General features: G+C 41.1%; 1 protein-coding gene across 1 annotated transcript in view; it reads left to right on the top strand.

Moving 5' to 3' along the window:
• The window catches only part of SATB2 (SATB homeobox 2), a 156,220-nt gene extending 152,876 nt beyond the window's left edge, over positions 1–3,344 (top strand). Inside the window, exon 11 of the mRNA XM_024206990.2 lies at positions 2,559–3,344. Coding sequence (XP_024062758.1) covers positions 2,559–3,014 — 456 coding nt within the window. The 3' untranslated portion in view covers positions 3,015–3,344. The remainder of the gene's footprint in view (positions 1–2,558) is intronic.
• Positions 3,345–15,487: the final 12,143 nt, after the last annotated feature.

Genomic DNA, 15,487 nt, shown 5'->3' with positions numbered 1-15,487 from the left:
TCTGCTTTATGGACTTTGCTTTAAAGAAAGCATCTGTAACTCCGATATAGTTCTAACAATTCAATGGAAGTTTCACCTGAGGTAATGGCTGAATAAGGCCCTTTCTGAGTAATTATAAATGGCTGTTAGGATTCTATAGGAATTACAGATGCTTTCTTTAAATCTGCCTCCAAAAAGTAGATATTATAATAGTGGTGAAAACCCTTTAGGGTCAAAGACTGTGTTTGTCCCGAGGCTTCCTTAGAATGCAGGAAAATTAATTATTTGAATGCAAGGCTACTAAGTTAACAAAATTAATACAGACCTAGTGCAGTGAAAACTGTTCAAAGGACACCCTTCACAAGGCAACTACTTATCTTCAGAGACTTTCCCCAAAGTATCCCCTAGCCTAGTGGTTCTCAAACTTTTTTTTTCACAGACCACTTGAAAATTGCTGAGGGTCTCGGCGGACCACTTAATGATCTTTCCAAATGTTGTTTGTACCATTAGCTAACTATTGTAAAGAGCTTTGGATAAAAGCGCTATATTAAAAAGCCTTAATAATAATAATAAACATTTTTTTGTTCTACAAATAAAAGCACACAACTCATATTTTAATATCAGTAGTCTTACCTTTCTAATGCAATGGATGTGCCAACTCTACCCCACCGCAGCAGCCCCTGAGATGGGGCTGGGAAGGAGGGCCGTCTCTCCCCAGCAGCCGCAGCCCTGGATCTGGGGAAAGTCACCTCTTTCTCTGGCCGTCGCAGCCCTGCACATCCCAAATTCCTCCCACCCCTCTTCTCACCCCACTGCCCCCTCCCACCTACCTACCCCCTATTCCCCCCAAGGCCACCACCTCACCTTACATGTGCGTCTTCTCCAAAGTCCAGGCACCTAATTAAGGGAGCCACACCTGTGCGGCTGCACTAATTAGGTGGGTGGCCCCTATTCTCTTGTGTGTGGCCACCCAGGCACGCACCTTAGAGGGAACTATCCACGAACCACCTGAATGGAGCTTGCGGACCACAGTTTGAGAACTTCTGCCTTAGCCATTCTGGTTACAACACTACCCCTCCTTCCATAGGCACCAACTTCCACTATTCCCGGTGGGTGCTTGACCCCGCTCCTGCACCACCCTCGCCCCGCCCCCATTCCACCCCTTCCCCAAAGTCCCCGTCCCCTTCCCCCAAGTCCCCGCCCCTGCCCCACCTCTTCTCCACCTCCTCCCCTGAGCGTGCCGCGTCCCCGCTCCTCCCCCCTCCCTCCTAGAAAGTCCTAAGTGCTGTTTGGCGGTGGGAAACGCTGGGAGGTAGGCAGAAGAGCGGGGACGCGGCACACTCGGGAGGGGGAGGGGAAGGAGGGGAGCTTGGCTGCCGGTGGGTGCAGAGCATGTCCCGGAGCATCCATGGAATCGGCGCCTATGCCTCCTTCACTACAAGGCCATCTCTTTTAAGCAGCTGAAGTTTGTCTGTCTCTTGAGTGATTGTTTGACAGTGATACTCAGACCAAAGTGGTTCAGGAGCCAAATTAGTGATCATCATTACCCCAAAGACCCAAAGTAGGGTGAATTCACTGTTTCATTCATTCTCTCTGTGTGTGTGTGTGTGTGTGTGTGTGTGTGTGTGTGTGTATATATATATACACATTTTATATTTTATATTTTTATATAAATTATATTTATATTTATACATTTATATATATATAAAATTCTCACAGCAAAATGACTGACCAAGTATTATTAACCATCTGTAGTTGATACAATAATAACATAGTAAAAGCATCCTGATTGGTTAATAACTTAGACTGGTTAGTATTGAAATCAGTGTTTTAATATCATGTGCTGCAAAGAGCTGCAGGAGACCCATTAAAGCGTCACTTGCGGCTTGCGAGCCTCAGTCTGAGCATCACTTGCTTAAGACAAGTTTCACTACATTTAAAAAAGGAAAATATTGCCACGTCTATCTGAAAAATTTCATTATATAAGTCTTTGTCTAAAAGCAGTTCTCATAGGGTTTAAACCAAATCATATTGTTGTTATGCGGTAGCATGTAAACCAAGATCAGATCCCTTTGTGATAGGCACTGTACAAACACATACTGAGAGACAGTCTCTGTCCCAAAGAATTTACTATCTAAATAAGCAAGACAAAGAGTAAGAGGGGAAAGAGAGATACAAAGGGGTGAAGTGACTTGCCCAAGGTCATACTGACCATCCGTGGCGGAAGTGGAATTTAATCTGCTGGGGATAGAACCAAGCTATCCTGAATCCCAGTTGACTCCCATGTCCACTGGTCTACAATACCCCCGACTTAATATCTAGCTCTGGCCATTTTACTTGGCCTTTCATATTTTGTCCTTCTGAATCTGCATTTACGGTGCAGTTGCTTTGTGGAGAAGAAAGGGAATGGAGAATAAAAATTCACAAGTACAGCTGTGTACTAAAGGGTAAAATAAAACCTTGTCTAAATTCTGTCCAACTGCTGCATATCTCAGTTGGCCTTTTTAACCAGAGGACTGGCCACATTTTTGAATTGTGCAGAAAGTACATTGAATATGTGTATATGTTTAATTATATAGGTCCTGCATAGACAGCAGTCCCAGCCTGCAAAGGAAAACACACCTCCAAGAGAAGAGGCCCCACCTCCACCTGCTGAGGACAGTTGTGCCAAAAAGCCAAGATCCCGTACCAAGATCTCCTTGGAAGCTTTAGGCATCCTTCAAAGTTTTATCCATGATGTAGGCCTGTATCCTGACCAGGAAGCCATTCACACTCTGTCCGCTCAGCTGGATCTGCCCAAACACACGATCATCAAATTCTTCCAGAACCAGCGTTACCACGTAAAGCACCACGGGAAGCTAAAAGAGCATTTGGGAACAGTGGTTGATGTGGCAGAGTACAAAGATGAGGAGCTGCTGACTGAATCGGAGGAGAATGACAGTGAAGAAGGCTCTGAGGAAATGTACAAAGTGGAACCGGAAGAGGAGAATCCTGACAAAAGCAAGGCAACTCCTTCAGAAATTGACCAGAGATAATGTGAGCCCATGATACAGAAAGCAATACATTGATTCAAGGATTTTCTGTTTATTTTTATTAATTTGTTTTTTTCCCCTCTTTTTGCATTTGTTGTTGTTGTTTCTGTTGCACACGATCGGTGTGAAAACTGAATGAATTCAGCATCGTCCAATTAAAACATCGCCTTGACACAGACACTTGAGTGTTACACTTTTACGTTTGACTGAGATAATAGTTGTAATCACATAGGATTATGCCTGTTTTAATCTTGCACTTATGAAAGGGACATCTAGCAAGTTAACAGGAAGAAAAAGACCTATGAAATCAATGAAGGAAAATTTACAGCTGTGTGTGTGTGTGTGTGTGTGTGTGTGTGTGTGTGTGTGTATATATATATATACACATAAAATTTTATATATATATATAAACATATATATATAAAATAAAAATTGCATGGGACAGAACTTTACAATCCGAAAGTATAGACTGTGAAATGAGTTCTTTAAAGATGAAACTTGTTTATGTATTAAAACCACTTCACAATGAGTTGCTTTGGCTTTTTGATAACTGCCGCCTGCTCTCAGGGTGTGGTGACTATTTTTGAATTCCTATTTATTTTCTATGTTTATCCCTGATTTTTTTTTATTATTGTTATTATATGGCTTCCTATCTGGCAACTTGATGGGTAATTTTTGAGGTATGTATTTAAAGACATAAATAAACACTGCCAAAAAAATAAGAGAGAAAACGGAAAAAAAAATCAGGGCACCTTAAAAACAACTACTATGTTAAAGTACTTTAAAACACAGTGCACACTTAAAATGATACAGCACGTTCCATTATTCAGACTGCCCTTTCTGTAGTGAACAGATGAATTTTCATGGAATTCAAAATGAGTAAAACTGAAATTCAGTACATAGAAGACTTGTCCGTTAATGAGGTCTTGATTAAAAAATAGCATTTTGAGATTTGATGTATGGAATTCATACTATGAACCACGTTTTACTGTGGAGTTTATTTACTTGTTCTCTGTTTCAGTTCTTAAAATTTATACATTTTATGCCTTTTATTTTTTGTTGTTGCTTTTAGTTTTTATTATTATTTTTTGATTCAACATAAAGTCAAGTTAGGAAACTAGAACGTCAAAACCCACGTGGGTAGAAAACTGTCCAGTTAAATTGATTGATAAAGGGGGTCTCCCACTCTTGGCTTCCCTTTCCCTTTCCCCTTTTATGTCTATTAAACTTGGGCTTCCTTTGTTTCATGCACATTATTTCAGTGGTACTAAGCGCTTTCAGCCACTGGTCTCACAAGCTGTAGCCCACATTCAGTGCATGGCAGCCCTGATGCGAACACATTTTTCAATCTTCCTGCAGCCTAACAGCTCTAGGTAATAAGAGTGAGCGGCGATATCTGTGTAGTCACCTTCTTGTCATAAATTGAAACATTTTCCCAGACACCTAACATAGCAATTACATTACATAAAGCAGAACTTATGCTGACTGACTCTTCAATGGTATGAGCACTAAAGCTGCAATCTACTATAGTTTCCAACTGTTTTGAGGCATCTTGTCGGGAGCAACACTAGGTAGCATTACTGTTCACTTCCATGTAATGATTTCCAAGAGAAGACCTCACCTTCACTACTATTGCAGCTGGACTTATTGCAGACTCCTTCTAAACTGCAGTCAGAACCATGTCTGCAGGGTTTCCTTTTTGTACGTGTTGTGCTTTTATGTAACCTTGACAAAGACCTCATGCAATATCGCTTTGAAAGTTATTTTCTGTTTACCACACCAGGCATTGTAATATAACTGTTAATACTATTTATATATTTGAAAGGTATAAAAGTAGGAGTAAAAACAAAAAACAAACCTCTGTGTTGATCTTTACTCAGAACGTACAATATACAGGGAGAAGACATGTTGCAATACAAGCTAATTCTAGCTGCTCAGTAACCTCTGAAGTTTTTAAAGGGACTTTTTCAAATAATGTTTTGAAACATAACAGTATCTCTGCATTAATTTTATGTACCTTTGCAAAATGATGGTGGTTTGCTTAATTAAGTCCTTCTTGCTCCTCATTCTTTATTTCTGTAGTATGCTGCAGCTTTAATCAGAAGTTCAATGGTTGCTGCTTTATGTTCTTTGAAGAGTTACTCTTTCAAAACTGTCTTCTTTTGCTGTTACTGAAATCACTCCATCTGTGTAAAAGGAAACTGATTTTTGCCCTTGCAAAGTTGTTCATCTGTTGATGGCATCAACATTTGGTATCTTTTACACTTCAACCAAAAATTTTATTAGGTATTTTTTCAATGCTGAGTCTTGCCTTTTATTTTTAATTTCACTGCCAATTTTGCAGTGGTTCTAAGTGAATCTGTGGGCATTTTAGCCTGTGGTCTTGCCAGAACTTTGCGAATTACAATGCATATATGTCTATTTATTCAGTATCCATCATATAATATCTATTTGGAAAAAGAAACTTTTCTTGTAGTGCCTCTTAACAAAGCACAATTTTCCGCCTTTTTTGTGAAATAAAAAATAATAAAAAAATAAAAAAACAAATTGTGTTTTATTGCGGTATCAACAATGTGAATAAGGATTAACATATTGTAAATGTTCTTTTTTCCATGTAAATCAACTTTATCTTTGTTATCACTAAGTGATAATTAATTTTTAACTTATGTGCATTGTTAGGCTGTTAGAATTTTTTGGTTGTTGAAATAAAACGCATTCAATAAATATGACTTCATTTGTCAAGTAATTCACTGGGCCTTATTTTCTTTCTCTCTGAGATCAAATGAACCAGGCCTATGAAATAAAGGAAAAATAAGTGTTCCTATTTTGGAAATAAGATTTGTTCAGAACAGCATTACCAGTCATTACAGATGTTTGCTAAATCCATATAAGGCCATTGATGTCAGTGGAGCTTTAGTGAATTAGAGCAGCTGAGAATCTGACCCATTATGTTACTGGATTTTGACTGTGTCACACACACATATCATCTGTGACAGGATGGGAAGGGAGGGGCATAGATGCATTGCCTTTCAACCAATTGGATCACGGTATGCAAAATGAACTCAAATGTATAAAGATATTTGTTAGCCCGCTCCCGTATTTCACTGATGGATATTTCTGTTTATAATTAAAAAGCCACAAATGACTGCGTGTCATGAAACTTTTGGAACACACATGTCCATGGTTAATGGACATAAAAAAAGGCTTTTATTATATTTATGGCAGGACATCCTACTGAGTGTCTAGGGGAATGCCTCAAGGATTGATGTATCTGTGGAAATGTGTGAAAATGATTTTTTTGAGGGAATGCAGATAAATGGAAAAAATTGTCCAAATTCTTAAGCTAACAAAGTAGCGAGTGCCTGGATTCCATCCTAGCAGACAGAATTTATATTGAACTCCAGACTTTACAGTCCTTGCTTGCTTTAGGTATTGTCATTTTCCCCACCCCCCATTATAATTCTATGGCTAGGATGCAGCGGTTCTTCCCTTAATGACTCATTTACATTCCACACGAAACCGGCAGAATTCCTTGTTTAAAAAAAAATAAAACGACAATAGATAACTGTGTCTTACGATACCCAACCACCTGCTTGTCAATTGAATTTTGGAATGTCACCAGAGACCAAGTAAAAACAACTGTATGTTAAATTAATGCTGCTGCACTTGGAAGCTACTCACACAAGCGCCATTTGGTTATGTTTTGTTTTTCTGGCACGCATAATTGCTACTTTTCACTTTATTCCACTTACCTTTGAATGAACCCTGGGGCCTTTTTCTCTCTACAATGGAAGTAATAAGTGCACAGCAATACTGTACCTATTGACAGACAACACCACTACTAACCAAGCCTCTTCCATGTCAAAGCCACAGCTTGCCTAGTATCTGAAAAGATGCATCAGTCAGGCAGTCTTCAGCCCAGCATTAGGGACTGATCACTGCTCTGAACTACCAGTGAAGGCCTCATGCATAGCAGCTGCTGGACCAGGCCTTGTGGCTTCTGCTGACTTCAGTGGCCTTTGGGACCTGATTCAGCAAAGCACTTAAACGTGTACTGAAGTCTATCCTTATTCAGCAAAGGATCAATGGGATTTAAGCACGTGCTTGAGTTCTTTGCCGAAGTGGGAACTTGGTGGTCCAAGGTAATGAAGTTCTCAGAGCTGGTTTTAAATTTTCCGTTGAAATAAAATGTCAACAAAATACAGAAAATGTTTCATCATTTCCCTCCATTTCCAGATTAGGGCAATTTTGAAGATCCTGCAAGGTGCTGAGTGCTTTTATCCCCATTTAAACCAATGGGTGCTTAGCCCCTTGTAGCAGACAGGCAAAGAAATAGCAGCATTAATGTTTCCATCTATCCTCTAGACCTCTTTATACGCACACTGTATTTTTTTAATTTGAAAAAAAAAATCTTACAAACATATGGATACTTCTTCCAAACTCTTAAAAACAATCATTTAATAGCTGCTATGGTAGAAATATTTCTATTAATAATGCTTCTATTTCTCCACACTTTACCTGCTGCTGCTGTCTGTTAGGCATGTTTTAGTCTTCCAGACATATGTATTTCCATTTAAAAACCTATGTAACTGAAAAAATAAACAGTTAAGATTTTTTTAAATTATGTACAACATACTGTCTATTCCCTACAATTCATCATCATTCAAGTACACCTCTACCCCGATATAACGCTGTCCTCGGGAGCCAAAAAATCTTACCGCGTTATAGGTGAAACCGCGTTATATCGAACTTGCTTTGATCTGCCGGAGTGCGCGGCCCCCCACATCCCCCCGGAGCGCTGCTTTACCGCTTTATATCTGAATTCGTGTTATATCGGGTCATGTTATATCGGGGTAGAGGTGTATAAGTATACCTCCCATCTCCTCCTTTGTATCCAGAAACCAATGAATCTCCTTAGATTAGATTGATTAGCATCCCTGATTGATCAATGTTCTCTTGACAAGCTGGACCTGTTGGACATGCAGGAGTAAAAGCTACAGCACCCAAGATAAGTTGGAAAATGTGCAAAATGTCATCTTAAAATCATAAAGAAGTCATTACAAAAAATCTCCATTTACAATATAAAGTGCACTGATTAATTAAAGATGCAGCTTTAATTTATTTATACCCATTAAAAAAACATACCCGTTTTAACACAAAATAACACAAGCTAAGTCAACCAAAGGAGAAGTGCTGGCGGGCTGAATATTAGAGAATAGGAAGTGAAACAAGGCCAGTGTGAGGCAGAACATGTAGAAACCTTAAATCCTTGAAACCTTTAGCAACATCACTGGAAGCTAGTAATAAACAATGCAGCATGGGGAGAGGTGCAATTGACATGGTACATTGAGTGTGGGAGTGCTGACTTTTTGTGCTCCCTATCGGAGATCTTTCTCTTATTTATCCACAAACAGCGTGAAAGGTGTTGCAGCTCATTCTCATTCAATTTACATGAAGCATGCGTTCTCTCTCCTTGGCTGTGGTGCAGATCTCGGGAAACTTGCCAGACACGGTATGTGTGAAGGATTGTAAGGGGGTAGAGGAGGAGGAAGGCATTGGTCCAAATAATGATTTAAATAGCTTTTCTCCTTGATTGCTTTTGAATTCTTTGCTCATTGGTGGCCAGATTCTGATCTCGGTTACATAGATGTAATCGGGAGGAGCAGCTTGTTGAAGGAAGTGGGGCTATACGGCATGTGAGGTCAGAATCAGGCCTTGCATCTGTAAAATGAAGGGCCAGTTGCTCTGCTGGTTGCCCGTCTCCTGTCTGGCTTTGGCCATACAAAAGGCTTCCCGGGCACATGCTGTTGAACAGCTTCTCTCAGACCAGGTATCCAGTAGTAGTATTCATGTTACCATAGTACATATGGGCCCTAATCACAGACCAGGATCCCATTGCACTAGGCACCATATAAACAGAACAAAAAGACAATCCCTGAACCAAGGTATGTCTACCTTCTTTCCAGTCCTGTAGACCTTATGCACACATGTTACTCCTATGCAGGATGGGGCCCAGGGGCCTCATTTCTGGAAAACACTTAAACACATGCTTAAGTCCATCCATATTCAAGGCAGATACTTAAGTGCATATAGATTTTAAGGCCAGAAGAGACCATTAAATCATCCAGTCCAACCTATATATCAGAGGCCATAGAATTTCATCGTAACTCCTGCATTGAGCCAAATTACTTGTGTTTAACTGAAGCATGTCTTTTAGAAAGGCATCCATTCTAGATCTGAAGACATCAAGAGATGGAAAATCCACCCCTTCCCTTGATAGTTTGGTCGAAAGGTTAGTCACTCTCACTGCTAACAATTTGTGTTATGTTTCAAATTTGAATTTGTCTGGCTTTAACTTTAAGCCATTAGTTCTTGTTACACTTTTCTTTGCTAGATTACAGAGTCCTTCTGTACCTGGTATTTTCACCCCATGAAAGTACAGTCCTGAACAGAGATGCTGCCCTGAACTGGGGCCTTCATGAACAAGTCAAATTTTTTGTTCCTATTTTAAGGAAAATTCATTTTTTATTGACATATGAGCCAAGCCTTCTCCTCCCTGGGTAATGTTTTAGGGTAGTAATGGAAGTACGAGATTTTTCTGTAAACATTTTTAGAGGAAGCGGGTGGGGAAGATATTTTTTAAGATTCTGGCCCATGAGAACGGTAAGGTGTTCCTGGCTATTTCCTATTATTAGTATGGCTTTTTTTAAAGAATAGATTTGAAATGACATTTTTGTTTCAAATCATTTCATTAAAAAAACTCAGAAAAAAAATTTGGGGTAGGGGAGGGGGGACTTTGAATGAAACAAAGAGATTCCATTTCCTTTGAAATTTTTAGAAAAGATTTCCCATTTTTTGACCAGCCATAACTAATAGTTTCATATGGAAGAGTAAGAAAGGTATGTGGGGGTATCTAGAGAACTCATGGTAGATGAGGGAGGGAGATAGAGGGAGAACTGTGGAAGACAGATAACTCATTCTGTATCCTAGGACTGGACTGAGGTTGTAGCACCGGAATACATCATCAGCAAACGTGCTGGGTGCCAGAATTGGCAGAATACACGTGAAAAGAATGTGTTGAGGTGGAAATTTTATCTCCATCTATTCCTATAGAGATAAAATGATCTTCTCTGATCCTCAGTGTGGAGCGGAGTATTTAATAGAGACCCAGAGCCAGGTAAGCTATTGGGGAAAGCAGATCTGAGGAGGCTATTTCCCCACTGTTTCTTGCACTAACTGTTCATATCCAATAAAAAGTAATAGAAAAGCATTTTAATTTCTTGGGCAATGTTCAAAATAGCTTAGCAGCTTTGGAATTTTATTGATAAAGGCAGATACCAAATACGTTCTGAAAACAAAACATATTGGTGAGATCTATTTAATTATTAGCTTAATTGTATTTATTATTATGGTAATGCCCTATCGTCCTAAGTGGGGTCCCATTGTATTAAGCATCATACAAACCCATTAAAAATTAGCAGAGATTATAATCTAAATGTAAGTAGATAGCCAGCCTCAGGTGGTGTGTTTGTAGATGATGGGTGACATAAACCAAAGGTTCATGGCCGGAGGGTAATTCAAGCCCCAGTCCTGTAATGAGCTCTGGGTGGGCAGACCCCCTGCATTGTCAGGGAGCCCACTGCAGTCAATGGGATGCTATCTATGCCTCAGGGGTCATTGCTTCGGATGTGAAACAGCTAGGGCCTGATTCTGATCTCATGATTGTGGTGTAAATCAGGAGTAGCTCTGACGAGGTCAGTGGAAATCACATTAGTGTAAAATTAATGAGAGATCAGAATTGGGCCCCCAATCTTCCTAGACCCATGGTTCCAATTCCAGCAGAATTGAATCAGCTTTCTGCAGAAGATGCATTAACAATGCATTTGGGTAATTTAACTATGGAATCCACAGGCCTGCTTCTGATCTTTCTTATCCTGGTTTTAATTCCACTGACTTCTCACATGCCAGTGTGAGAGCAAAATCTGGTCCAGTGAAATTATGAATGAATGAATTTGGCCCATTGAATCCAAGACCTGGTACCGATCTTTCAGAAGAGACCTTACAAAGTGGGGTCATGTCTGTTGTGTGTGTGGTCAGTAAAAGTTCCACGCCGATTTCTATAATGACGACAGTTTGAATTGGTCCTTCGCCAACTTTTATCCTTCTCTCCTGCAAACTAATTCCACTTCTCTGCACTGTGGGGCACTGGGGCCTGTTTGCCTGTGAGCATGCACCCCGGTTTGTACAACACCGTAGGTTCCTTCAGGATGAAAGGGCTTATACAAATGTAAAATAGTCTATTACCACACACAGCAAACAAATCATCAGGGACGAAACAAGCGGCAAAACATACTGTTCCCTGTGTGAAATCCTTAAAAGGAATACATTAGTCTCAACTCTGTTAAACTGCTGTCAGCATGTCTGTGGCTGCTTTTTGCTTTAACATGTGTGCTGCTTGTCTAGAAAACTGACATTTTAATGGACACGCATAATGTTGGGAGGATTGGTATGGCAGGACTGTTAAGTATAAAGCTAAATGCTGACATTATACTAAAGGGACAAACAGACCTGTAAGAGCTTTGGTAAAAGCTGTTTCCTATTTCAGTCTCTTTGATCTCCAGCGCTCACTCTTTTTCATAGATCATACTTCTCTTTATGCTGCAGAACTGTTGAAATAGCTTGAAATAGCAGTATAATCAATGCCTCTCCTTCCCACTTCACACATGAAACTGATCTGAACTGTCTTTGCACAAAATAAGCAACAGTTGCAAACAGGAAATAAAAGTACAGTGTGCCACTTCGGGCTTTTTTTTTTTTTTTTAAAGACGCAAAAATAACATAATTGTCTTAGTGTTACAATAAGGGGAATGCTCAGAAAACCAGAGAGTTATATTGAAATGAATCTGCATTAGATAACCTAGGCAAAATTTCACCCACACATTCTTTACAAATGGAGACTGAAGTTACAAACTGTCTCTGTATCTTGATCCTGACTCCATCCAAGTTAACCAGGGTTTTGCCCTGGACACAAGTGGGAGCAGAACTGGGTCCTTTTTTGGCTTTACATCTTGGCAAGGAGTTCCCCAGGCTCACAAGGACGGGTATCTTTAATTCTCTATGGGGTCCCACTTAGCCAAAGAGATGAAAATAAGTGCTGCCTTTACCATACCACAGCTTTATAGGTGGGGGACTCTAACAGGCTGGCCTGCCCAGAGTGGCTAGCCCAGCCCTATTCAGCCAGCCCCACCTGTGCAGTAATTAACTGCCTCTCAGTCTGAGGGGGGGTGGGACTAAGGGGGGGGGGGGTCATGTGTTACTATGGCAACCACCTGGGCCTCATGCTATAAAGGCTGAAGCGACAGCAGTAAGAAGACATTGTGATAGGAACCATAGGGAGTAGTGTAGACTCCTGTAGGAAGCACTGAGATAGGGCCTTTACGAAATAGGGAGGTCCCTGAGAGAAGCTGCTGGAGTTCCTGAAGGGAGGCAAGATGGGGAGAACTTGTGAGGCCCAAGAAAGCGAGAACCAACTTTGGGTGGATTAGATATTTTGTTTGGGGGTTTAAACTGGACTTTTGTTACCCAGGATGGGGACTGATATTTAAACGTGAGCCGGCTGGAGCACTAAGTCACCAAGAAGCCGACTGTGGATGAAGCATGTTGGCTGAGCAAAGGAAGCACTTGAGAGAAGAATCCCTGCAACACTTTTGCCTTGCCACCAGGGATACTGTGGCGGTGAGTGGAACGGCTTACTGGGGCTTTCAAAGGGAAACACGTGGCCAGGCTGGTTTATGACTCCCCCAGCACGGGGCTAGAGGTGGCCCTGAGGGCTAGCAGGAAAAGCAGCTCTCAGGCGGGTATGTGTTAAAGAAGGCTATGCCTTGTGTTGTTTGCTTATTGTTGTTGCTTTTTATGTTACACCTCTCCATTATGCAAAGCAAAGGCACTGTTGTCATTTTAAAACAAGGCTGAATTTGATAAGCTGAAGATTTGGTGAGAAAACATTGGCATGGTGTGCCCAGTTGTGCTATTGAGGGGCATAGGCTGTTTTGTTTTTTTAATCAGTTTTATCCAGTACTGCCACCCCATGGCACTGGCTGGCCTCCTGGTTAGCAGGCTCTCCCCAGAGGCTATGCAGCGATTGGCTGTGGCAAATAAATTGCCCTCCACTAGCTGAGTTGGTTCCATTCAACCCTAATATTTGAGGTACCACAGCAGGGGAGTGTGGAGTGATTGTGTGGTCATGTGCTAGTGAGGAAGGACTAATTTTCCCTCTAAGGGCTACTAGGAAAAAATTTAGCTTTTTAAACCATCTAAAAAAGTTGTGTGTGAATTCCGGGCTCACCAAAGGTGCCCGACTGTCGGCTCTGGGGAGTGAAATCCTCTACCAGATGGTAGAATACGTAGTGCCTGAGCAGTGTCATATCCGCTTCCTCTCCACTGCTTTCCCAGTGTGTCTCAGCCCTCACTCACAGGGAACACCAGTAGGAAGATGAGGGTAATTCAGTCGTCATGTCTATGCAATCGCTGGAATCTGCTGAGACTGCTGGCAAGGTTGTCAATCGCAGAGCTGGTTGAAATCTGGAATTTCCATCCCATGGGAAATTCTGAAATTTGGTTTAGTCCTGACACAGGACAAAAAATTCAAATCTCAGAATGTTGGAAAATGAAACATTTCAAAGATATTTTTGTTTTGACCTTACTGTTTTGACTTTTATACTATAATACAGCATAAGTTGAAACTATAAAGTCAAAATGAAACGTTTTGACCTTATTGAAATTATGACATCCCACAAAAATGTTGTGAATGTTTTTGTGTGTGTGTGTGGGGGGGGGGGGGGGGTTTCTGGGAAATGTTTAAATTTTGTGGAATCAGCATTTTCTGAAAAAAAAAACTGTTCTGTCAGAAAACTTTTGACCAGCTCTAATGGATAGAGCGCTGGACTGGGACTTGGGAGATCTGTTTCCAGTTCGGCCACTGACCTGCTGGGTGACCTGGGGCTACTCTGTGCCTCAGTTTCCCTATTTGTAAAAGGGGGATAACGATACATCATCTTTGTAAAGGATTTGAGATATACTGATGAAAGCAGCTATAGAAGAGCTAGATATTATTATTACTACTACTATTTATTTATTACCACCAGTTAGTCAATTGGGTTGGTGGTGGCTTTTGAGATGTGGACATTGTCCCTTGGGGAATTGGATTGAAAGACCATCAAACTCATTTGGAATAGGTGACCCAACAGCCATCAAATCTGAACTTTCAACTTCTACTCACCTGGATTGCATTTTAATTTAACACCTAGAGTTGAGAAGTCCAATATCTCATTGCCAAGATATAGCTAGATTTGTGTTCTTGAGGCATTCCTTTAAGACCTTAGTTAGAATGGAGAAAGTGTCCTCTTACTCCAAATCTTAGAAATAAAAACTTCTGGGAAGCTAAAGAAATGCTTCTCGGCTTCTGTTATCCAAAACGTCTGGTTAGCCAGAACATGTTCCTGGATAGCTCTTATTTCCATCTAAAATTCTCTTGATTACCTGAAACCTCAATGATCTAAATTCAGAGTGACCACAACGGTTAGCTAACCTAGGCTGTACTGCTTTGATTTAATGTCTGATATTTAGGTATCTGTGGCTGGTTTTTGGTAAGACTCTCTTGCTTTCAATGCTTTAATTCACTACTATATTCCATTTCTGTCAAAGATGACACCCTTCACCCAGAGTAAGAATCATTGCTAGGTGCTAGCATTACGAAGTATACATTAAAAGGGGCACTTTCAGAACTGTCTAGAACCAAGATTTCCTTTGGATTGTGTATGAGATCAGTCAAGTGGGCAGGGTGTTGCTCGCCTAACTTCACATGTAGAGTCTGGTTTTATTGATGTGCTCTGGGCCAAATCCCGGTCCCAATGAAATCAAAGGGAGTTTGGCATTTCAAATCAGTGGTGCCTTTTAATTTGAAGGATGCATAAGACCAGCAGTCCACATTGGTGGTGGTTTTTGTTCCAAGGGCTCCATTCTGGCTCCCCTTCCACACAGATGTGAGCGTTGAGGAGAGGGTGGAAGGTGCAACCTACTCTCCTTTGTGCATCTGGACAGCAGGCAGCCAGACTCTGGGTGCTCTGTGCTTCCTGAAAGTTCACTGGGGGAGCCGTAGCACTGCCAATGACATGAGGAACCCCAAAGGTACAGTAATAGGCCCTGGCCCTTAACCCCTTTCCTACTGGCTGCCAGTCTAAGCTCTGTGCTCACGTTACACCTCCAAGTAGGAAGTGGAGAAGCTAGTTCTGTATGAGCTTCCCAGCAGCATTCAAATGTGCAGTGCCCACACAATCGCCTATAGCACAGGGGTTTCCCAGAGTGGCTGAATGGTCTGGGATTAAAGCACTGGACAGGACTCAGGGAAATATAGGTTTAATTCCCTGCCTGCTGCACAGGGCCGGCTCCAGGCACCAGGCAACCAAGCACATGCTTGG

Source organism: Terrapene carolina, unplaced genomic scaffold (genome assembly GCF_002925995.2).
Source record: "Terrapene carolina triunguis isolate 2854851 unplaced genomic scaffold, T_m_triunguis-2.0 Scaffold62, whole genome shotgun sequence".
NCBI classification, from domain to species: domain Eukaryota; kingdom Metazoa; phylum Chordata; order Testudines; family Emydidae; genus Terrapene; species Terrapene triunguis.
The sequence above is the reverse complement of the archived record's forward strand: the minus strand, read 5'-3'. Positions and strand labels throughout refer to the sequence as shown.